This window comes from Odocoileus virginianus, chromosome 29, assembly GCF_023699985.2.
Source record: "Odocoileus virginianus isolate 20LAN1187 ecotype Illinois chromosome 29, Ovbor_1.2, whole genome shotgun sequence".
Classification (NCBI taxonomy): Eukaryota; Metazoa; Chordata; class Mammalia; order Artiodactyla; family Cervidae; genus Odocoileus; species Odocoileus virginianus.
The window spans coordinates 14,887,086-14,911,855 of NC_069702.1; the positions used below are offsets into that span (position 1 = coordinate 14,887,086).

At 37.7% G+C, this 24,770-nt stretch overlaps 1 protein-coding gene and 1 non-coding gene across 11 annotated transcripts in view; both read right to left on the minus strand.

The window, feature by feature from the left end:
- Positions 1-24,770, minus strand: part of PTPN13 (protein tyrosine phosphatase non-receptor type 13) — a 218,767-nt gene that overhangs the window by 13,863 nt on the left and 180,134 nt on the right. For all 10 annotated transcript variants that reach the window (XM_070458176.1, XM_070458174.1, XM_070458177.1 and 7 more), the window contains 13 exons: positions 23,416-23,630; positions 23,212-23,310; positions 21,513-21,877; positions 20,434-20,617; positions 18,567-18,725; positions 17,420-17,591; positions 17,108-17,318; positions 15,119-15,189; positions 12,254-12,315; positions 8,826-8,919; positions 7,998-8,135; positions 7,813-7,901; positions 55-110 (listed from right to left, as the gene is read on the minus strand). In XM_070458176.1, the coding sequence (XP_070314277.1) occupies positions 55-110; positions 7,813-7,901; positions 7,998-8,135; positions 8,826-8,919; positions 12,254-12,315; positions 15,119-15,189; positions 17,108-17,318; positions 17,420-17,591; positions 18,567-18,725; positions 20,434-20,617; positions 21,513-21,877; positions 23,212-23,310; positions 23,416-23,630 (1,915 nt within the window). The remainder of the gene's footprint in view (positions 1-54; positions 111-7,812; positions 7,902-7,997; positions 8,136-8,825; positions 8,920-12,253; positions 12,316-15,118; positions 15,190-17,107; positions 17,319-17,419; positions 17,592-18,566; positions 18,726-20,433; positions 20,618-21,512; positions 21,878-23,211; positions 23,311-23,415; positions 23,631-24,770) is intronic.
- Positions 14,463-14,569, minus strand: LOC139032075 (U6 spliceosomal RNA). Its single transcript, XR_011484624.1, has one exon. It is a non-coding gene; the product is annotated as a U6 spliceosomal RNA (small nuclear RNA).

A 24,770-nucleotide genomic window follows, 5' to 3' on the forward strand; every position in this document is an offset into this window, starting at 1 on the left:
GCTTCTAGAAAAAGAATGAAATTGTTATAGATACTTGAAAAATTATTTTCTTACCTTTCACTTTTACCTTTTTCTTCACAATGTTCTTCACAGCCATTCATTTTGGTAGACTACGATAAAGAGAAATCAATATCAAAATAGCCTACTATAAAAAAAACTATCCTATATAATGATCAATTTTTTCCTATTATTTCCAATGTTTCCTGTTATTGTTCATCCTCATGTTACAAAGACAACATGATATTCAGTTAATACATGCCAAACTGTGGCTGAGGCATCCACAGTGGCTCAAGAATTATTACTGGTTCTATTTACCCATATTCACATTCATTTTGGTTTTTCATTTCTTACATGGGCGATATGAATGTACAGAGGTAAGGAAAAAGAAAAAGCAAAACCTAAGGTAATGATTGTTTACATGTGCACTTGTGACATGTTTTTAAACAGTGACCAAAACTATCCTAAAGAAAGAGAAATGCAAGAAGGCAAAGGGGTTGTCTAAGGAGAACTTGCTTTCTTTACAAACAGCTTAGGAAAGGAGAAAAGTGAAAGGCAAGGGAGAAAAGGAAAGATATAACCACCTGAATGTAGAGTTCTAGAGGACAGCAAGGAGAGATAAGAAGGTGTTCTTAAATGAACAATACAAAGAAACAGAGGAAAACAATCAAATGGGAAAGATTAGAGATCTCTCAAGAAAACGAGACATCAAGGAAACATTTCATGCAAGGATGGGCATGATAAAGAACAGAAACAGTAAGGACCTAACAGAAGCAGAAGAGATTAAGAAGAGATGATAAGAATACACAGAAGAACTATACAAAAAAGATCTTAATGACCCAGATAAGCACCATGGTGTGGTCACTCACCTAACAGACAGACCTCCTGGAGTGTGACGTCAAGTGGGCCTTAGGAAGCATTACTATGAATAAAGCTAGTGGAGGTGATGGGATTTCAGCTGAGCTATTTAAAATTCTAAAAGATGATGCTGTTTACATGCTGTACTCAATACTCAGCAAATATGGAAAACTCAGCAGTGGCCACAGGACTAGAAAAGGTCAATTTTCATTCTAATCCCAAAGAAAGGCAACGCCAAAGAACGTTTGAACTACTGTACTATTGTGCTCATTTCACATGCTAGTAAGGTTATGCTTAAAATCCTTCAAACTAGGCTTCAGCAGTATGTGAACTGAGCTCTTCCAGATGTACAGGTTGGATTTAGAAAAGGCAGAGAGCCAGAGATCAAACTGGCAACATTTTGGATCACAGCGAAAGCAAGAGAATTCCAGAAAAACACCTACTTCTGCTTCACTGACTACGTGAAAGCCTTTAACTGTCTGGATCAAAACAAACTGTGGAATATTCTTGAAGAGATGGGAATACCAGATCACTTTATCTGTCTCCTGAGAAACCTGTATGTGGGTCAAGAAGCAACAGTTAGAACCAGAAGTGAACAACAGACCGGTTCCAAATTGGGAAAGCAGTATGTCAAGGCTGTATACTGCCACCCTGCTTATTTAACTTATATGCAGAGCACATTATGAGAAATGCCAGGATGGATGGATTACAATCAGAATCAAGACTGCCTGGGGAAATATCAACAACTTCAGACGTGCAGATGATACCACTCTAATGGCGGAAAGTAAAGAGGAACCAGAGAGCCTCTTGATGAGGGTGAAAGAGGAGTGAAAACTGACTTGAAACTCAACATTCAACACTCTAAGAGTTCACTTCATGGCAAATAGAATGGGAAAGAGTGGAAACAGTGACAGACTTTATTTTCTTGGGCTCTAAAATCACTGTAGATGGTGACTGCAGCCATGAAATTAAAAGATGCTTGCTCCATGGGAGGAAAGCTATGACAAACCTAGGCAGCATATTAAAAAGCAGGGACATCACTTCGCCGACAAAGGTCTATATAGTCAAAGCTATGTTTTTTCCAGCAGTCATGTACGGATGTAAGAGTTGGACCATAAAGAAAGCAAAGTGCCGAAGAACTGATGCTTTCAAATTGTGGTGCTGGAGAAGATTCTTGAGAGTCCTTTGGACTGCAAGGAGATCAAACTAGTCAATCTTAAAGGAAATCAACCCTGAATATACATTAGAAGGACTGATGCTGAAGTTGAAGCTCCAATACTTTGGCCACTTGACGCGAAGAGCCGACTCACTGGAAAACACCCTGATGCTGGCAAAGATTGAAGGCAGGACGAGAAGGGGATGACAGAGGATGAGATCGTTGGATAGCATCACTAACTAAATGGACATGAGTTTGAGCAAACTCTGGGAGACAGTGGAGGACAGAGGAGCCTGGCATGCTGCAGTCTATGCAGCTTCAGAGTTAGACACAACTTAGCAACTGAACAACAATTTAAAGTCTAAAATTTCCAATGTGTTAAATTACCTTGCCCATTTATTTATTTAAAAATATTTTTTAAATTGAAGTTCAGTTGATTTACAATGTTGTGTTAGTTTTTGGTGTATAACAAAGTGATTCAGTTATATACATATCAAAGTATATATATATCTATAAACACATACAAAACTACACTTTTACAAATTATTTTCCATTATAGTTTATTACATGATACTGAATATAGTTCCTTGTGCTATATAGTAGGTCTTTGTTGTTATATATTCTATATATAAAAGTCAGTATCTGTCCATCTTTAAGTAATCCCAACTCTCAACCCCTTTCTCCTCTGGTAACCATAAATTTGTTTTCTTAATCTGTGAGTTTGTTTCTATTTTGTAAGTAAGTTCACTTGTATCATACTTCAGATTGCACACATAAGTGATACCACATTCGCCCTTTTAGTTTTAAAGTAAGGGGTATCTCTCTAGGGAACACAATTAGTTCATAGCGGAGTCCCAGAGACCCAAGTCTTGAAGAAGCATTTTGCTACACTCAGAAGAAGATGCCAAGTGGCATTTTTACATGGTTAATCTTACATCTCAATCTTCATCAGAACAAATTATCTTAAACGGGAAATTCCTTTCATTTCAAGACTGAATTATCTGACTTCTGTCTACCTCTACATTCCATCTGGTTTTACTCTCGCCTTCCCTAACTAGACTTTAAGCTGATGGGCCTTTCTTCAGCTCTTCAAAATCACTCATCTTTTTTTACTTTTTCCTTACTAATGTGTCTTTATCTTCTGAGGATGTTTCCTACCACCCAGGCTAAACATAGTTCTCCTCGGTTACTCTCTTATCAAGCACTTCCTTTTTTAAACTTCATAGACTGTATCACAACTTGTAGTTGCATGTTTATTTGCCCTGTTAGTTATATAGACATTGTAGAGTTAAAAAGTATCTATAATAAAGTTACTCTGATATCACTTTCAATTGATCTCAGGGAAACACAGAACTTCTATGGAGGAAAAAAAGAGTAGGTTGTTTTAAATCCACTGACAACTAAAAAAAACAAAGCTTCTTAGATCTTACCTGTTTTTAAGAGTTGAAAATTTTAGTCTGGTCTAAAACTTGTATTTCCAAATAAAGTCATTTGGATTTCTTATTCCTTACTATAATCCTGATCTAGGAATCTACCATGTGTGCAATCATTTTGCAAAGTATAAAGTCTTGTAAGAGTAAAGTGTTATTATCAACATTAAAATAACTAGATAAAGCCCAATTTGACATACACTATATTGATACTTGTATTAACCGATTTCTCACTAATTTTGCAAAGTTCACCTATGTATGTTTGTGTGTGCATGTGTGCCTGTTCAGTCGTGTCTGACTGAGCGACCCCGTGGACTGTAGCCCTCCAGGCTCCTCTGTCCATGGGATTATCTCGGCAAGAACACTAGAGTAGGCTGGCATTTCCTCCTCCAGGGAATCTTCCTGACCCAGGGGTTAAACCTGCGTCTCCTGCACTGGCAGGCGGATTCTTTACCCCGAGCCACCTGCATGTGTACCCAAGCTGACCGCTAGACTGTACAAGCAAAAACTGACAGAAGCCCTGACATCCCTTCTAACCCTTCTATCCCCCAAATAATCCAACAAGTTCAGCCACAGCTGAAGTGAAGAGTTTTGAAACATTAGATGATAATTTACAGTGACGCTTATGACTGGCATTCATTCCTTCTTTCATAAATAAGACAGACGCTGGCCTGAAGTATTTTACTAAGAGTTGCAGTAATCCCCACCTCATCTGAGCGGGATTTGTTCCAAAGACTCCAGTGAATGACGGAAACTGCAGACAGTACTCAACACTGTCTTCTGTTCACGTCTTTCACTCACAAACTGAATGCCTTTTCCATCTTAACTAAGCACTTTTCATGCACTGTCGCCATAACATTTGCAGTCTGAAGTGCAAGAACAGAACTAGCACAAATTTCTTTTTCCTTCTTCACAATTTCACAGATTTGTCTGTACTATAGAACTAACCTTGGCATATGATTTTTTTCTTCCTTTATGAAGAGAGAACTTTCATCTTAAAGGAAGCACTTATGATTTCTTTTTGGTGAATTCAAACTGCCAGCATCACTACTCTGGCACTTCAAGGCCATTAAATAACTGAGATGGCTACTAACTGACTTATGGGCAAAGTGATGATTTGTGTTCTGGGTGGGTTGGAGCAAGAATGTGCAAAATTTCATCTCACTACTTAAAACGGCGTGCAGTTTAAAATTTATGAGTTGCTTATTTCTGGAATTTTCCATTTAACATTTTCTAACTGAGGTTGCCTGTGGGTAACTGAAACCTCTGAAAGTGGAACTGTGGATGGGGGACAGGGAGAGACTACTGTAGTCAAGGGTTGTTTTTGTTCTGTCAGTAACTGGTGTTCGACTCTTTGTGACCCCATAGACTGCAATATGCCAGGCTCCCCTGTCCTTCACTATTTCCCAGAGTTTGCTCAAACTCAAGGCCATTGATTCAGTAATGCCATCCAACCATCTCATCCTCTGTTGCCCCCTTCTCCTCCTGCCCTCAATGTTTCCCAGCATCAGGGTCTGTTCCAATGAATCATCTCTTTGCAACAGGTGGCCAAAGTATTGGAGCTTCACCATCAGTCCTTCCAATGAATGTTCAGGGTTGACTTCTTTTGGAATTGACTGGTTTGATCTCCCTGCAGTCGAAGGGACTCTTAAGAATCTTCTCTAGCACCACAATTTGAAAACATCTTCAGTCTTCAGCCTTCTTTATGGCCCAACTCTCACATCCATACATGACTACTGGAAAAACCATAAAAACCATAACTGACTACAGGAGCTTTGTCAGTAAAGTAGTGTCTCTGCTTTTTAATATTCTGTCTAGAGAGATATGTCATTATGGCCTTAGTTAAGAGACTTCAGAACATACATTGCAAGGCGTATTTTAAATAGCATTATTAATAAAATATGATTAAAGTCAGTATGATTTAAAATATTCAGAAAACCTTTTACAAAGAGCTTATTGCTGTAATTATTAATCTTTTGATAGTACAAAAGAACAGCATCTTACGTAAAAAACACTACAGCATGATATATTGTAAGCTATTCAATATTTGTGTAGCCATTTTTTTAAGGTTAGGAAATACATACCAAACAGATAAATGCTTCCTTTTATTTACACACATTAATTATTTGTAAGTTTTTCATGAAAATAATCAAGTGTCTATGAGACTGTGTGTGGGTACATGCATGATAAGAATCCAAAGCAGCTTGGTTTTGACAATTTTGAAGGTGCTCATTAGGAAGATTAAGAAGACCTGTGAGGGAAATTATCCTCAAACAATGAGCAAGATCAGATTCATATAGATAAAATGATGCCTAATTTGAGCAGACTTACGTATTATTTTGACTATGCTAAAGCCTTTGACTGTATGGATCACAACAAACTGGAAAATTCTTCAAGAGACAGGAATACCAGGCCACCTGACCTGCCTTCTGAGAAATCTGTATGCAGGTCAAGAAGCAAGTTAGAATTGGGCATGGAACAATGGACTGGTTCCAAATTGGGAAAAGAGTATGTCAAGGCAGTATACTGTCACCCTGCTTATTTAACTTTTATGCAGAGTACATCATGTGAAATGCCAGGATGGGTGAAGCACAAGCTGGAATCAAGATTGCCGGGAGAAGTAGCAATAACCTCAGATGCAGGTGACACCATCCTTATGGCAGAAAGAGAAGAGGAACTAAAGAGCCTCTTGATGAAAGTGAAAGAGGAGAGTGAAAAAGCTGGCTTAAAACTTAACATTCAAAAAACGAAGGTCATGGCATCCAGTTCCATTACTTCATGGCAAACAGATGGGGAGACAACTGCAACCATGAAAGACTTTATTTTCTTGGGCTCCACAATCACTGTAGATGGTGACTGCAGCCATGAAATTAAAAGACACTTGCACCTTGGAAGAAAAGCTATCACAAACCTAGGCAGCATATTAAAAAGCAGAGACATCACTTTGCCAACAAAGGTCCGTATGGTCAAAGCTATGGTTTTTCCAGTAGTCATGTATGGATGTGAGAGTTGGACCACAAAGAAGGCTAAGCACTGAAGAACTGATGCTTTCAAATTGTGGTGCTGGAGAAGACTATTGAGAGTCCCTTGGACTGCAAGGAGATCAAACCAGCCAATCCTAAAGGAAATCAACCCTGAATATTCATTGGAAGGACTGATGCTGAAGCTCCAATACTCTGGCCACCCGATGTGAAGAGCCAACTCATTGGAAAAGACCTTGAGGCTGGGAAAGATTGAGGGCAGAAGGAGAAGGGGGTAACATAGGATGAGATGGTTGGATGGCATCATCCACTCAATGGACATTTGAGCAAGCTCTGGGAGATGGTGAAGGACAGGAAAGCCTATCATGCTGCAGTCCATGGGGTTGCAAAGAGTCAGACACAACTGAGAGACTGAACAACATATTATTTATCCACTATTTCATGCTTTTTTCTTAGCTCAATATCCTAGAAGATATGAAGCCTTAGTCTTAAGTTTATCATTACATTTTGAACATTGTTTCTTTCTCTTTTTCTTCTTTTGGCTTAAGGAAATTTGAATAGTAATACATTCTCTGGAATGGGATGACCTTTTGTTTGAAACATTCTTTTTTTAAATATTCTTTTCCAGTATGGTTACAGGATATTGAAAACAATTCCCTGTCCTACACATTAGGACCCTGTTGTTTATTCATTCTAAATGTAATTGTTTGGCATAGGATGATTCTCAAATGCAACAAGAAAATGAATTTAAGATGATTCCAACTTTTGAGTTTTATTTTCTTAAAAATTTTAACAAATTTATATATGTTGAACACTAATTCTTGGACAGCTTATTTTTATTAGTTTGGATCAAACTAATCTAATGTATTATGAATGAGCCAGCAGCCCAAATCTATTAAAACATGTTTCAACTGAAATTGCAGGCCAATCACAGCAAAAGCCATGAATAACTGAAAAAATATGTTTTCATGATAATTAAGACCAAGAATTCAAGAAAGACAGAAGAAAACAAGCATTCAAGGATAAAAATCAAATTTTCTATATAGGTTAGGTATTAACTGGAATGGGGTCTTGGAATTACCAACTTTTATTTGGTGCAACAATAATAAAGATACCAAAAAAAAAAAAAAAATCAAGATTTTCGGGCACTTTTTTCCTGAATGGAAACCTTCACCAAAAGAGGTTAAATGATTTAAAGGTAAGTTCTTTCTGCAAAATGAGTAAAAGATATCAGTTCTAACTCTGATTGAGGTTACTAAGGTAACCAGCCATCAGGATATTATCTCTAATATTTAGAAGGGAAACTGGTAGGCTGGGAGAGGTAAGACCTTATCAGAGAATTCTAACAAGATACAGCATAACAGAGTGTCTACCTAGGTATTATCCTTACCTCTGTAAAATCTTCAGGTAAAGGGGAACCATCACAGTATGTATCTTCTGCTCTCTCTTCAGATAACTTCCCATTGGCTTTCAATGCACCTGGGCAAGAGAAATGGGCCAAGAGGAATTAAAATGCTCTGTAGAGGCTTCACGGTATCCTTTAGGGTACCAACTTATTCATTCTGGTTCATCTACCTGGAACATAGGCATCTCCTGCTGCGTTATTTTGGTTTAAAAGATTCTGAGCTTCCTCATCCACAACATCCAGTAAAGACTGGATAACTTCAGCTTCTTGGGGATCATCATAGTTCTCATCTTCTTGTCCATCAGATTCTTGAAAAACAGTAATCAACATGGGGTTTTACTTTAAAAAATACTGATAGGAGAAAGAGACCATGTGGCACATATAACATGCCAGGTACTTCATATTTTAAGCATTTACTCTGAAAAAGCAGCAATGACAGGGAAAGCATTTTTTACTTCTAGAACTATTCTGACTCTTAAGACAAAAGGCCACAAAAATGCAACTGAATAAACCAAAATCAATGTGTGTGATATACCTTTTCATGAAATATTAATAAGTTAATGTTTTATTTCCCTAAACTAGTCCTAAATTATTAATTTATAAAAGAAACTAAAGAAGTTCAACTAAAGAAGTTACAAAGATTATGGATACATAATATATAATAATAGGGCAGCCCAAACATCTTTAAGAAAAAATTTCTCAGTTATTAGGTAGCTTGTGAATTGCTGCTTCAAAGAAGCATTATCAAATAAAGCTGCTCTCTCTTCAAGCAATTAAAAATTGCTTTAATCTTAGAGGTGAGAATGAATACTGGAAATTTGTACAGTAGTATAGCTAATAATATTAATTTTATGCTATTTTTTTATTTCTTTGAACAACAATCTTTCCTTGTAAAATACAGGAGCATGTAAGGCAAATAAGAAAGGCTACCAATATTTCTTTAACACTTAAATTATTAGGGCATTTAGAGTAATTGGGTGGCTGATTTGGAAAACTACCTTTGTACAGAATCAGGTTTGCTGATTCCTTTGTCTGATAAGTAGAACATTTTCCTTCAGGGTACAAAATTTCAATGATTTCTTCTCCATTAACCTAAAGTATAAAAAAAAAACAAAGCAATCATTAGTTTACTATTTTACTAACTTCCAGGATTAGGTAGAGACTGCACATTGCCCCTCCATGTCCTTCTTCCCGTCTTTCTCAGTAGAAAATCCTTCTTCTATCTCCCCACATTGCATCAGTGCTTCTAGGAAATACCAATGCAATGATACATGCAAAGGGGATGGGCCTTTCCATCATCAAATATGTCTAGAAACACTAGATTAAACAACATTAAATCAACATTTTTATTTCACGAATTCTCATAATGCTTACTAATATAAACTGTGAGTTGTCAAAAGATAAATGCATTGTATACTATTTCCTAAACTTACTTGACTACAGAAATCTCTTTTTAAAGCATATTTTATGGGACTTATCTTCCATAGAATTTTTCAGAAAAGTTAAATAGTAAAAAAAAAAAAAAAAAAGTTAATAGTACTACTAAACTTAGAAGTTGAGGGAAATGGAAAAAAAAGTCAATCTTTTAAGTATCTGTGAAGTTGTTTCATGGACACAGTCTTCGATTTAGTGACTTGATCAACTGTTGGCTGTAAAGATTTTCAAATCTAATCTAAATCTCATCTTGGCTCCAGGAAAAGAGCAACGGATTTGTAACTATAAAGTAATTATTAAATGGAATGTAACTTTTTAAATTTGATGGTTAATTGTGAAGCACTTCATGGCATGCAACCTATAAGAAAGAAAGATGATTAGGGGAAAAAATGCAAAATTAAGTAATTTGAATAAATGAAAATAATTTATACAAATAAAAGGTGGTTTGCTCTAAAGATTTTACCTTTTAAATTAAAATGAAAAGGATAGTAGATGCAAGGATAAAGTTATTCCTAAAAATAGTGGTTGCTGCTGTTGTTCTTTAGTCACCCAGATGTGCTGGACTCTTGGCAACCCCATGGACAGTAGCCTGGTAGGTTCCTTAGTCAGCTGGATTCTTGCCTTAGTCAGGCAAGAATACTGGAGTGGGTTGCCATTTCTTCCTCCAGGGGATTTTCCCAATCCAGGCACTGAACCCTCATCTCCTGCTTGGCAGGCAGATTCTTTACTACTGAGCCATATGAGAAGCCTCAAATAGTGGTTACATAAAGTCAAAAATTTCATTGGATTGTAAAACTCTGTTCCACATAAGAAATTCACAGTACAAATGTTAGTATGCAAGGACAGAATATTGTTTGGGAGCCTTCCTGGAAGATTTTAATTCCAACAAGAATGTCTGCAATCACAAATAACAAAAGTTCTAATTTCTAGAGTTTTATGTTAATTTAAACAAACTCTACCCTTTCTCCCTTTCAACAACATGGTGATATTTACAAAGAAAATAAGCACTACACGGCATGATTAACACTAGAAATACGTGGAAATTCAGTTGCTTCAGCTATGTGAAATTGGAGACCTTCTGAATAAACAGAACATAATGTGTAGTCATGTCTTAATCTACCAATATACAGACACTAAGAAAGTTTTACTTTTGTGTCCTAATCATATGACAAGCTAAACCATGTCATAAGTTCGAGACAACATAGTGAGATGAAAGGCATGGAATTTGGGGCTTCTGGTCAGTAAATTCATTTTCTCTTCCTGCACAAAACCCAGCTCACTGCCAGAAATCTTGTCGAACTGATAAGATTTTCAGATTACTAGGAGGGAAATGCCTCAGGTCTGGATTTTACAAGGAAAAACATTCAAGTACTGAGGTTCAGAAGAGACTGTACCAGATGTGTCTGAGATAAAACAATTCCACAAAAAAAGGATGCAGCTGTGAGCTGTGTACATTACACGAGTGCGTGCCTGCTTAGTCATGTCTTGACCCTTTGTGACCCCATGGACTATAGCCTGCCAGGTTCTTCTGTACATGGAAGTTCCCAGGCAAGAATACTGAAGCAGGTTGCCATTTCCTACTCCAGAGGATCTTCCCTACCCAGGGTTTGAATCCACATCTCTTGCATCTCCTGCAAGAGCAGGTGGATTCTTTACCACACCACCCAGGAAGTCCCATACATTACATGCCAGAAAGTCAAAAGAAATGTTAACCAGACAAATGGGCATACATGTAGCCTTAAATAAAGAGCTGGAAAGTGGAATTTAATTACATATTAAAACATTTTGTTAAATCACCTCCAGATTTCTCTATCCTAATCTTAAATGATTTAGGTTCTTTCATTTTATTATGTAGTGAAGCATTTTCTATGTCTTTCAAAAAGCAAGTTTTGCCTCATTAGTAGCAGAGATTTGTCATTTGAGAGTAACTGCTGGTCAACGTTAACCCACTGTTAACTACATTCTTCTCTTCTGGATATCTAGGAGACAACCAAAAGAATTGTGCACATTAATAAAAAAATCCCAGCACTAAAGCTATATATAAGTAATTAGCCTATTTAAGAGCTGAATGTGTGCCTGATGATGAAGGATTACTTGTGTGTGGGTTTCCACTGTGTGAGTTACTTACTAAATCCTATTGTTGTTGTTCAGTCGCTAAGTCATGTCTGACTCTTTGTGACCACAAGGACTGCAGCACGCCAGGCTTCCCTGTTCTTCACTATCTTCTGGAGTTTCCAAGTTCATGTCCATTGAATTGGTAATGCTATCTATCTCATCTTCTCCTGCCCCCTTTTCCTCCTGCCCTCAATCTTTCCCAGCATCAGGGTCTTTTCCAATGAGTTGGCTCTTCACATCAGGTGGCCAAAGTATTGGAGCTTCAGCATCAGTCCTTCTAATGAATATTCAGGGTTGTTTCCTTTAGGATTGACTGGTTTGATCTCCTTGCATTCCAAGAGACTCTCAAGAGTCTTCTCTAGCACCACAATTTGAAATCATTAATTCTTTGGTGTTCAGCCTTCTATACGATACAACTGTCACATCCACAGGCTTCCCTTGTAGCTCAGCTGGTAAAGAATCTGCCTGTAATGCAGGAGACCTGGGTTCGATCCCTGGGTTAGGAAGATCCCCTGGAGAAGGGAAAGGCTACCCACTCCAGTATTCTGGCCTGGAAAATTCCATGGACTGTACAGTCCATGGGGTTGCAAAGAGTTGGACACGATTGAGCGACTTTCACTTTCTAACATCCATAGACAATTACTGGAATAACCACAGCTTTGACAACACGGACCTTTGTCAGCTAAGTGATGTCTCTGCTTTTTAACACACTGTCTAGGTTTGTCTAGCTTTCTTTCCAAGGAGCAAGTGTCTTTTAATTTCATGGCTGCGGTCACCATCTGCAGTGATTTGGGGGCCCAAGAAAATAAAATCTGCTTACTAAGTACATGTATCTAAAATCAATACATGTATCTAAAGAAGGTGGTCTTTCACTTACCTTGGAGAATGAGTTTTTAGGTGTGAGTGAAGGTTTGCCACAAGGCTCCACAATGTGAGGGCCTGAAGGAAGAACAGAAAGAAAAAGATGAGCCACTCAGAACCACATTAGGGACAATAGTGAAAGAAGACCCACAATTTCTATGCATGTTTACTTTTACTAATATACTGAGAGGTCATAATACCATGTGATTTAAAATCAACTAGATGGGATCAAATGTTAGAGGAGGGTTTAGCCCAAGGACAAAGTCAACTATTTTTCTTAAAAAAAAAAAAAAAAAAAAAAAAAAAGCTGGTATAAAAGCTCAGTTTGGTGTAAATGTTTCTAGTATTTGAAACTGAAAATAGATTTTCCCAACTAAATGGGAGAGAAATCATAGGTGCTAAAGTACAGTCACCAGAAAGATAGCAGATCCTTTATCTCATTTCACAAAGACTATGGATTTAACACAGGGAAATAAGTACAGATACAACTGGAGACTATGTTTCTAAACCAAATGTTGATTTTAACTCTTAGCCCTCAGCACAAAAATTCAATACATATATTATAAATGAGATTGTTTCCTTTATGGTTAAAAATGTACATATTTTAAAAAATTAGATTCATTATTTCTGGGAGATACTTTATTAAACTGCCAGGAAAAATAATTAAACAGGGTACCAAAATTGAACCGCTCATTCAAAGGAATCATATTGCAATAGTAAGAAACAAACAGTTTATTCGCTCTCACGCCCTCTGTCCTCAGTCAACCAATGATCTGCTTTGTCACTTACAGACAAACTTGCATTTTTGTACAATTTTTTATAAACTGAATAATACAATATGAATTCTTTTTGTCTGGATTCTTTAATTCAGCATACCTATTTTGAGTTTATTTTAATTTTGTTGTTGCATGTATCAACAGTCTATTCATTTTTATTGCTGAGTAATATTCTACTGTTTGAATATATTATTGGGTTGGCCTAAAAGTTCATTAGGGTTTTTCCATAGGCTGCTTATACAAATGGTTATTCATTCAAAAGTTCTTGGTCATTTGAGTGGTTTCTGATTTTGGTAGTTACGAAGAAAGATGTAAAAAAAATTCCTGGACAAGTTTTTGTGTCTGAAATATGCTTTATTTTCTTCTGAGGAAACAAAGAAGAGGAATGGCTGGATCACACAGTAGATATGTTTAAATTTTTAAGAAATTGGCAAACTGCTTTCCAAAATGGTTGTACCATTTTACATATTCATCACTGCAAGAATATTCCTATGAATGATACTATATGATTTTTCAGAATTCATAAAGAAATTAGGTCAGAGAATCCCATAAAGACAGATTACTAGGCAGTTTCTACAAGGAGGGCAGGGCACAGCTACTTTCCTCAGTCTTGAAAGTTATGAACGAGTCACTAGTCTCAGAGGTCACTAGACAAGTGCTCTCCTGACTGTTGTGTGAAGTAGCCTGACTCTGCTGTGAACCAGAATTATCAGAGAGCAGCAGGAAGAACCCCTAAGGCATTCAAGATAACAACGGAGGAGGAGAGAAACAGCTGTGCTTCAGCTTTCAGAAGATAATCAAACCATCTGTTTTGGTACTAAGATATACTGGGCTTCCCTGGTGGCTAGGTGGTAGAGAATCTGCCTGCAAAGCACGAGGCCCAGATTCGATCCTTGGGTAGGGAAGTCACCCTGGAGAACGAAATGGCAATGCACTCCAGTATTCTTGTCTGGACAATCCCATGGACAGAGGAGCCTGGTGGGCTACAGTCCATGGGGTTGCAAAGAGTTGGACACGACTGAGCTTCTGAGCATAGTGGTGACCAAATACCGTAAAAGTCTAGCTCTATTAAAAAGTACTGGATTTACATTTCAAACACTCTAAGTTTGACCACGTTCCCCTGTGCCTGACATTCTTATATGATATGAATACTGCCAATAAAAGCTACATTTACCAAGCCTGATTATGTAAATAAGAGCATGGAGTCAGACATCCTAGGTTTAAATTCTGCTTTGACTATTTATTTACCCTTTGAGCTTGGGCAAGCTATCAGACTTTGCAGTCCCTCGGTTTTTGCTTCTATAAAAGGAGGATATAACAGTCTCACAGAGTTGTTGTGAGTATCTGAGCACCTGGAAGAATGCTTAGTTCAGAAAAAGCATTAAATTAATCTTAACCGCTGCCACCACTATTTTTTTTTTCTTTTCTTTTTTTTTATTTTTCTTTTTAAAAAATATGGAACGCTTCATGAATTTGCATGTCATCCTTGCGCAGGGGCCATGCTAATCTTCTCTGTATCGTTCCAACTTTAGTATATGTGCTGCCGAAGCGAGCACAGCCACCACTATTAATACTATAATTTCTACTACTAGGCTAGATTATAAGACAGATACTTTGTTTACTCATTGCTATACTCACAGTGCCCAGAACTTTGCCTGGCACAGAAAAGAAATTCAGTAATTGCCTGAATAAATTACTATGTGACAATCATTGTAATAAATTGACATATTATTGTATTTATGCCTCATTATAACCTTATAAGGTAGATACTTATATAATAATCTTTTCATCTCTCTGGTAGAAAATAGAGGGTTAGATATGGATCAAGTAACTTGCTAAGGTTACACGGGACCTAATGAACTCAGGTCTGTCTGGCTTTAAATCCCAGGGTCCATGCCGTTCCACTCTTTCCTATTATGCACTGAATTTTAGACAAGCTTTTATTTAAATGACACTTTTTCACTTAGATCCTGCAAAATAGTCTGGAAGGGCAACAGAACACTTTAGTGATAGTACCCAAATTTGCTTTTGGGAAAAGATAGTTACCTCTCCAAAACTACTTGTATCATTAAAAAAAAAAAAAAAAAAAATCACTGTATCCTTACCATTGGCTTTGGCTGACTTTGAAGCTGAAAGAGAAGACCTCTTGGAACTGGAAACCACCGGATGACCATCTCTGTGTTGTTTAAAACAGAAAAAGAAAGAAAACAATATTGCAAATTATTTAAGATATTTGCTTAAGTATCCTTCAAACTATCTGTTAACCATTTAGCCTCGAGTTTTATTTTGGATGGGCTTCAGGGGTTTAGGTACTTTCTGAAGCTGTAGACAAGATTTTATCAGTCTTCATCTATATATGCTGGAAGGAGATATTCATGACTGAAAAAAGATTAAGAATCACTTCTTTAAATAATAAAATAATAACTGGCTAGTTTGTAGCTGGAAGTAGGATGAAGGGGAAGGTAATTGGGACTTCTACTATATCTTTAGTGACTTCAGCAAAGATGAAAGTAGAAAGATGAAAAAAACTGATATTAGATCTGGGGAAAGGGATTTTCTGGTGGTGCAGATGGTAAAGAATCTATCTGCAATGCGGGAGACCTGGGTTTGATCCCTGGGTTGGGAAGATCCCTTAGAGCAGGAAATGGCAACCTACTCCAGTATTCTTGCCTGGAGAACTCTGTGGACAGAGGAGCCTGGCAGGCTACAGTCCATGGGGTCGCAAAGAGTTGGACACAACAGAGTGACCAACACTTCCACTTTCTTTTTCAAGAGATACTCTAGAAATTTGGAGGCAAAAAATTCCAGAATCAGAAAAACATTTTCCCAAGTTGTCTGAACATTTCTCTCCTTCATTAATTAACATTCAGCTATATTTATGAAAATAACATTAGGCAATCAAATTTTTATAAATATTGAGGGAAACTGGTCAGGAATTATGTTCAAGGGGAAAAGTATACAATCTAACTTAAAGGTTCAGAGGAGAAATAGGCTTATGATAAAATGATTTATTAACTGTTCGTACATGGTGGAATACATACTATGTAAAGTTCACCCTGTGTCACAAGCACAAATGAGAAGTTTTCTCTTATGTAATGTAAGACCGTAATCTAGAAAGCCTGGGTTCATGTGCATGTGGAAAGCAGAGTAACGGCTCAAAAGATATCTGCATTATAATCCCCAGAACTTTTGAATATGTTATCTTGCATGGCAAAAGGAATTTTGCAGGAGTGAGTAAATTAATGACCTAGAGATGAAGAGATTATCCTGGATTATCTAACGTAATCACAAGTGTCCTTATAAATTAAACAGGAAGGTAGGAATGTCAGAGTCAGACAGATACGATGCCCAAGGGTGCTGTGATCGCTGGCTTTAAAGATGACTGAGGGTTATGAGCCAAGAAGGATGGCTAATGTCTAAAAGGAGGAAAAGGCAAGGAGATGATCTTCTCCTTTGGAAGGGATGCAGCTCTGCTAACACTTCGATTTTTAACCCAATGAGACTATTTTGTATTTCTGGCTTCCAGAACTGTTAAGATAATTAACTTGTATTGGTTTAAGCCACTAAATTTGTAGTCATTTGATAGCAAGACACTAATACATACATTAAAAAAAAATATTTCCATTATTAAGTGAAAGAAAAGTTGCTATTAGCATTTCTTGTAATGGGAAATGGTCAGGAGGTATAGTGGATGCGACAGTCTATGCCCCATTGGTTGTAGACATGAGGTTCTGGTAGGACGGGCCGTGTTCCAACTCTGGGAATCGGCCAGGATTGGCCAGGGCCAATCAATATATTCTCATTCCTTTGGCTCATCAGGACTCGCCTGAATTTAGGTCTAAGGCAATTGACATGCAGTCCTTGCTTTACTACTATGATCAGTTAGACTTGTCTGAAGATTGGTCTGGACAGTGTGGGATGCACATGAGTCACGACACTGACACAGCCATTTGACTATCATGAAGGAAACATGTAATCTTTACTAATTCCCCATCTAATTAGTCTCTGAATTACTAATTCAGGAATACCTTTAAGAGAATCTAATGGCCTGAAATGCATGTGTGCAGAAAAATCCATGAATAACTATGGTGTACCTTGTAGCTTTCAGTACCACCGAAGGAAGTGACAGGTCCAATGTTCGCTTAGCTTCCTCCAGAGACATGCCTTGTGTGCTGACTCCGTTCACATAGTGGATGATGTCTAAGAGCTGGAGATTACCCTCCGTGGCTGCAACTGACCTTGGATTGATATCATTAACATACACCACTTGATGAAGACTGTCACGACCTCCAGATAAGGAAAAACCTTCAGGAAATAGAAAAATATTTGTTCCCTTAGGCTTAACAGTATGTATTTTTAATCTATCCAAGAAAAGTCACCGTGCCCAAAGTCTGAATTTGCATTACCCAGCTCCTCTTGGTTGCACGTAAATGTGACATCAGGTAGCAGATGAGGGAGCACTGGCATCCTGGGTAATTCCAGAACTCGGCCAAGAACTAATCTGACTGTCCTGGGCGCAGCTCGGAGTAGGTTCACTGCATCTGTGTGGGTCATGTTTGTAACATCTGTATCATTAACCTACAGAAACGAGAAAGGGCCAAAGTGGGATTACAGTTTTGGGAACACAGGAGTTGCCGACAAAATACAGTAATTTCTCTAACTTTTCATACAATCTATTTTAGCCAGTAGGAGATTCACAATGAAGAGTGGTCTCTAGGGACACTTCCCTGGTGGTCCAGTGGTTAAGAATCTGCCTTGCAATGTAGGGGACATGGGTTTGATCCCTGGTGGGGGAACTAAGATCCCACATGCCGTGGGGCAACGAAATCCATGCACTGCCACTAGAGAACCTGCACACTGCAATGAGAAGAAGCCCGTGTGCCACAACATGAGAAGCCTGCACACTGCACTGAACAAAGCCCCACATGTGCTGCAACAAACACCCCAGTGCAGCCAAAAAAAAAAAGAGGCTAGTCTCTCGTTTACTAATAATCTTCTTTACAGTGGAAATCATGAGCACAATGACCACGTAATTATAAATGAAATAATAATGTTATTACTATCGCTAATACAGACGTTATTACTTTGCTAATATAGAAAATTTACTCTTAGAGCAATTTAAGAAATTTTCTCTTTCTGAGACTCAAGATTGCTTGTTTAAAGTCTTTGCAAACCATGACTGTATAAGGCATTTATTTTTAAGAGGTGGAGAAGGAAAACATAAACTAAATGGAGAAACAGAGCATTGTATCAACTCAACCTTCCAGCTTTTCCTTCTGCAGCACTGGCTTGATCTCTGGCCCTGCTGCAAAGCTGTCACTTCAGTCGTGTCTGACTCCTTGTGACCCTATGGACTGGAGCCCATCAGGCTCTTGTGTCCATGGGATTCTCCAGGCAAGAGTACTGGAGTGGGTTGCCATGCCCTCCTCCAGGGGGTCTTCCCCACCCAGGGATCGTGAATGTGCGTCACCTGCATTGGCGGGTGGGTTCTTTAGCACTAGCACCACCTGTCTGGCCGCACTGGCGCAAACACAGTCTGCTTAAACGCCTTACCCTGATGAGCCGGTCCCCAGGCCTCAGCCTCCCGTCACTTTTGGCTGGATCCTGAACGACATCGTGAACGTAGCAACCAGCACTCTGACTGCCTTTGGTCACTGTGAAGCCCAGGCTTCCTTTTTCCGACTTATTTAGGGTAATCAGGAGTTCCACCTCCTAAGGGAAGAAACAGTGATTCTGCTTTGCTGTACAAAGACAAAGACAACTATTCTTTCCATTGATTAACACAGGAGAAAACAAAACCTTAAAAGGTTGCTTAACTTGCCCAAGTGAAGAATGCAGGTAAGTATGTCCAGTTCTAGACAGAAGGTACCCCTCCAACCTCCTGCCTGCCAATGTAAAACAAAAGTTGGGCTTAAATTCAACATTAGGTGCTTGTCTGGTGATGGCTGACCCAGAACTTACTTAAGCTTCAATTCTTATATTTTCAGAATAAACAAGAACAAACACCCATGCCAAGAGCAACAGAAGAAAGCTTTCCTTGGGTAAAAACATGAAGTCTGGGTGATTAAGTATCACAACTTGATGTATTCAGTTATATGGAAAATTTTTCTTTAAGATTTCAACTGAGGCACAAGGCACGATGACAGATTTCTAAGGAAATCATCCAAAGATTATTTTCACTCTACTGCTGAGAATGAAATTGAAGATGTAGATGCTACACACACACACAATTATAGGGAAACAAAGTGCCTGGAAAGATTAAAGTGTTTATGGGTTTTGACTGGTGATGGTTTTAATCTGTTCCTTTGTTTTCTAACTTTTCTGTAATAAGTATTTATTACTTAGATAACAAAAAAAAGTATTAAAAGGGTGACTGAATCAGTGTTAAGGATATTATTCTTTTTCTTCAAATTCAAAAAAATACTATATTTATCAAAAATTGGAACTACCAAAAAATTTAGAATTCATAAATTTTTTTTCAAACAATTTTTTTTCACCTTTTACATTTGAAATTAAAAATTCCAAGTGGTCAGACAGAATGACAGAAATGACAAAACTCAGATTCTCTTTTTCTTCAGATGACTGTGCTATCACTGTTTATGTCCAAGGGATATTAGTTTTATTAGAAACGTGGCTTCCAAAGTGAATTTGTAAGTTTGGGTGTTCTAGAGTTATTAGTATAATACAATGAAAAGGATTCCATCTCAGTTCAGTTCAGTTCAGTCGCTCAGCCGTGTCTGACTCTTTGCAACCCCATGAACCGCAGCACGCCAGGCCTCCCTGTCCATCACCAACTCCCAGAGTTTACTCAAACTCATGTCCATCGAGGCGGTGATGCCATCCAGCCATCTCATCCTCTGTCATCCCCTTCTCTTCCCGCCCCCAACCCCTCCCAGCATCAGGGTCTTTTCCAATGAGTCAACTCTTCTCATGAGGTGGCCAAAGTATTGGAGTTTTAGCTTCAGCATCAGTGATTCCATTTAGGCACCCACAAAACAGTGTGGAAGAGAACAAAGTTACATTCAAACTTGATTAAAGAGTAAACAGGTAACTTGTCAATTTGGGAAATAATAGGTACTGGGTTAGGTGCTCTAATATGTTATTTCATTTAATCCTAACCACAATACCATGAGGTTACTGGTCCCATTTTACAGCTAAAACTACTAAAACTCAGAAGAATTAAGTAATTTATTCATAGCATCTGCCAAATTACAGCAAGTCACTGGGAGAGTCAGGACGTGTACCCAGGTCTTTTTGTCTTTTCCCTGAATTCTTAGCAGAGAAACATGGCAGATATGTTGTCTATTTACTGAGTATGAGGCTGATCTAAAGGACAGCAATTTCCCTAAAGGAAGCTGTGTATAACTACATTTTACTTGAGAAAATATAGAATGTTCTTCATACAAAGGAAATAACTCACCAGTTCAAAGTCTTCAAGGTGGTTTTCCAAGTCATTTTTCAAAGATGTCAAGCTTTCTCGTCTAGTTGGTTCAGAAGTGTGATGTGTATGATATTTATCCATTGCGTTTATGGAAACAGATTCTGATTGAGATTGACAGCTCTGCCCAGGAGTTACATCCAGTGGTTGAGGGGAAGGAGGGTTACTACAGAGACAAAGCAAGACAATTTTCAAACACATTGCAATGCCAGTATAGTAAGTTTGTACCACAGATAGACAATGCTTAACAAACATTTACATCTGCTTTTTAGTGAGGTCATTTTTAGTCTGATTCTGGACTATAAATTTACTTCACATCTGTTATATGCTAATATTACTGATTTTTATTCTCTGTCGATCTCTTTAAGCTGCACAAATCAGTGAAAAAAGTTAAATATATTTTTGAATCCCAGTTGTTAATTTTGGAGCTGAGGCTGAAGCTAATATTATCAGAAGCTTAATGTGTGTTTCAACATAATAAGAAAAAAGAAATAAGGAGCCTTACTCTTGTAGTTATTTTGGATGACATCATAGAAAAAAATACACAAACAATAAAAAACTTGAACAAATACAGTTGGACCTGAATATACACAAAGTGAAAGAAAGTGAAAGTCGCTCAGCTGTGTCCAACTCTCTGCGACCCCATGACTGTAGCCCGCCAGGCTCCTCTGTCCATGGGGATACTCCAGGCAAGAATACTGGGTGGATTGCCATGCCCTTTTCCAGGGGATCTTCCCAACCCAGGAATTGAACCGGGGTCTCCTGCATTGGAGGCAGATTCTTTACCAGCTGAGCTACCAGGGAAGCCCAAGAATACTGGAGTGGTGAGCCTATCCCTTCTCCATGGGATCTTCCCAACCCAGGAATTGAACCGGGGTCTCCTGCATTGCAGGCAGATTCTTTACCAGCTGAGCTACCAGGGAAGCCCAAGAATACTGGAGTGGGTAGCCTATCCTTTCTCCATGGGATCTTCCCAACCCAGGAATTGAACCGGGGTCTCCTGCATTGCAGGCAGATTCTTTACCAGCTGAGCTACCAGGGAAGCCCAATATTGACAATACCTGCCCTCATGTTCTGACTCATTAGGTATTTTCTGAGGATAGTAAAACATGGCACAAATGGGGTCTTCTTGACTCCCGAGTGTGTCACGATGACGTTGTGCCTGTGACATCATGCTGCTTAGGGTCTGATGCAAAGCTGAGCTCCAGCTAATATTTGGGATTTTTGCCGGAGCTTTCGCTAAGTCATCTTCTCCACTCCCACTGCTGTCACTGTAACTGTCTCTCCTGGATGCGGACGTGCATGGGTTCCTGTTCTTGTCTGACATCTCATTTTCATCTGAGCTGGTGCCTTGCTCAGCACACGCTGTCTGAGGAGGGTCTTTGCTGTTGTTCAGAGGTACTTGGGCTGGAGAGTGCAGGGGGGTCTGTAACAGACACATTTAGAAAGATCAGAGTGACAACTTATATTAACATATTTTCATTTAGGTGGAAATGAAAAAATTAAACATCAGTACTTCCTGTTAAAATATTCAATTTTTTGATAGAAGTAATTTATGCTCATTAGAGAAAAAAAAATCGTATGTAAAAGTAACAACTATTTATATTGTACAACTTGTACTTTCATTCAGAATTAGAGTCATAGTATATATTGTACTTTGTATCTTGCTTTCAAAATTTAGGTTTCTACCATGAGTATTTTCTGAGATCCTTAAACATGCTTTGCAAACAGCTGCATAAACTGTATAATAATCTTACAATTGGCTACAGGTTTTTATTGGATACAGATTTCTTTCTAGCTTTTCACTATTAATAGAAATCTAGAACTTCTTTGTATGTAGGTTTTCACCTGAGTTTCTCATTATTTCCTTCCAATTTTCTGTAACAGAAATAGAATTTTCTATATTCAGAACATAAGATGTTTTTAAAAGCCTTGTTAAATAGTTCCGATTGCTTTTCAGAAAGATTGTATCAACTTATATCCTCAAGAACTGAAAGAATTTCTCTGTTCTTCCTATTTGATGCCTAAAACCAATGCAGTCTCTTAAAATGCTATTGGCAATGCACCTTACAGAAATGTTAGTTTCCTGTTAATGTCTTTATAATACTCCCTCCTTCTCCCCAATATAAGGGTTAAAGTTTCTGGGGCCAGACACTACTGTCTTTGACACCCAGTGATCATGTTCATTGGTAATGGAACACTATTTTTAGTAGACAGGCCAAAGGCTTTCAATTAGATTATTATTCACTTATGTCTGGGTTCCTAACTACCAGTACGCAATTTATAAATAACCATCAAAATAGATTTTTGGGCCTTTTAGCTATTCCTTCACACAAGAGAGGGAAATGGATAAACATATTGCCTACTCTGTATTCCCAGTATTAAAAATTAAGGCAAAAAAATCTTAAATAATTTTCATTTTCATCTAAACTTAGAATGAGGATTATATTTTAAAATTCAATTCAAAGAAATGGACAAAAGGTTTTTGTAACCAATATTTTATGCCTTTTTCTACTTATGTTTGGAAAATTAATTCCCCAAATCCTAGAATCAGAAGAGAAAGAAGAGAAAGTGAATTACTTTATATTATAAACACCAAATACACTCACAGGTTATGTGACCCATGTAAGATAATACTCCTAGCTAAAGAATGAACTAGGATGAAACCGAGGAGATTAATCAACAATGAAACCACTACAACTGAGTTAATCACTCTGTTGACATGCTATAATAGTGTGAAATACTTTTCCTCAGTCTCACCGAAAGAGCAGGGTCAATTTCTGGAAGCACCCCAGGTGGAGGTCTACAGAGGAGCAAGGATACTTCTGGAGACGTTCCCCTGAGAGCAGATATGACCTCCTGGGGGAACCATGAATGAGAAATGAAGACACGGTTAAACCATTTCATTCTGAAAGGTTGATCTGTCTCATTAAAAATGCTGCACTCCACATGTTGGGGGCTCACCTGTTGAGACAGTCCTTTCAGAGAGGCTCCATTCACTTTCAAGATAACATCTCCCACATCAATTTGTCCACTTTCTGCTGCTGGCTGTCCAGGAAAGAGCTTTTTAACCCTTACTATGCTGGTGTTCATTTGCTCGGGTATAAGATTATCCTCTCGAGAAAAACTGAATCCTAGGCCTGAGCTATTTTTCAGCAATTTCACCTCAAATGTATTCTCTGGAAAAAAAGGTATCAAAAAATGTAAATATTCTTAACAGGCTCTCTCTATATATGCATGTATAAACATATATACTTTTGAATACATTTTTAAAAAGCCCATTTCCACACTCACAGCTTTTTATGTACTTATTGCACCCTTATTCTATATTCAAATCCTAATTCACACTCTGTTATTATGAAAATTTAACTTATTAAACTGAGCTGCATAAACTAATAGGCCGCTTGATTAGAAAAGTGGGTTCTGAAAAGAAGGTTCTAAAAATGAAACTGTGTCTTAATTCTATATCTTTTATAAGACTGCAGAATGACAGAGAAAAAGAGGAAAAAATCCAAGAAAGGAGACAGAGAAATTCAGGCATAAAAGGGACAGGTATGATAAGAAGAACAAATGACAGAGAAGGGTTATGGGGAAGTGGATAGGTGACCTAGTATTTAGGTGAGATATAATTTAATTCAGTAAAACTGTAAGGCATGATGATAAAATTCTCATCAACAGAAAAATAACCAGGAAAGCATGAAGAAACATATTTAAAGACAAAGTAATGGAAGAAATAATGGAAGAACAGAAGGCAGTAAGATTAAGTGGATATGCTAATCTTATTTTCATAATCAGGAAAGATGATATAGGTTGGGCTAATATTTTCTTCTTATTTTGGGGATTAATTCAGTGTTGCTGAAAGTTGTATAAGCAAAGAAAAATCTAAAATAAAGACAAAACAATGCTTATGTACCACCACCACCATTTATAAAGGACATTTATACCCATCAAAAGGAAGACAAATAAACTTAGAATGAAGAGTACTTCTGTATTATGAATACATTTAACCTTATGAAAAACTCACTACATTAGTCTTGATTTCCTTTTTTCATTATGAGTTAGTGACATACCCAATTTTACTACCAGTTAGCTGGCAAAGTTTGTAAGGAAAACCAGTATCTGGGAACTGTTAGTGACTTTCTATTCAGACTTAGCTTCACAAGTCCATAAAATCAAACAGAAAAATAGAAAATATGAGTCAAGGTTTCATATGTGTTTGAAGTCATTCTCAGCAATTATTTATATTTACTTTTTTCTCTTACAAATTTTATTTTGAATTTTACAACTATTTTAGGCACCACTAAATGACCATTATCCGT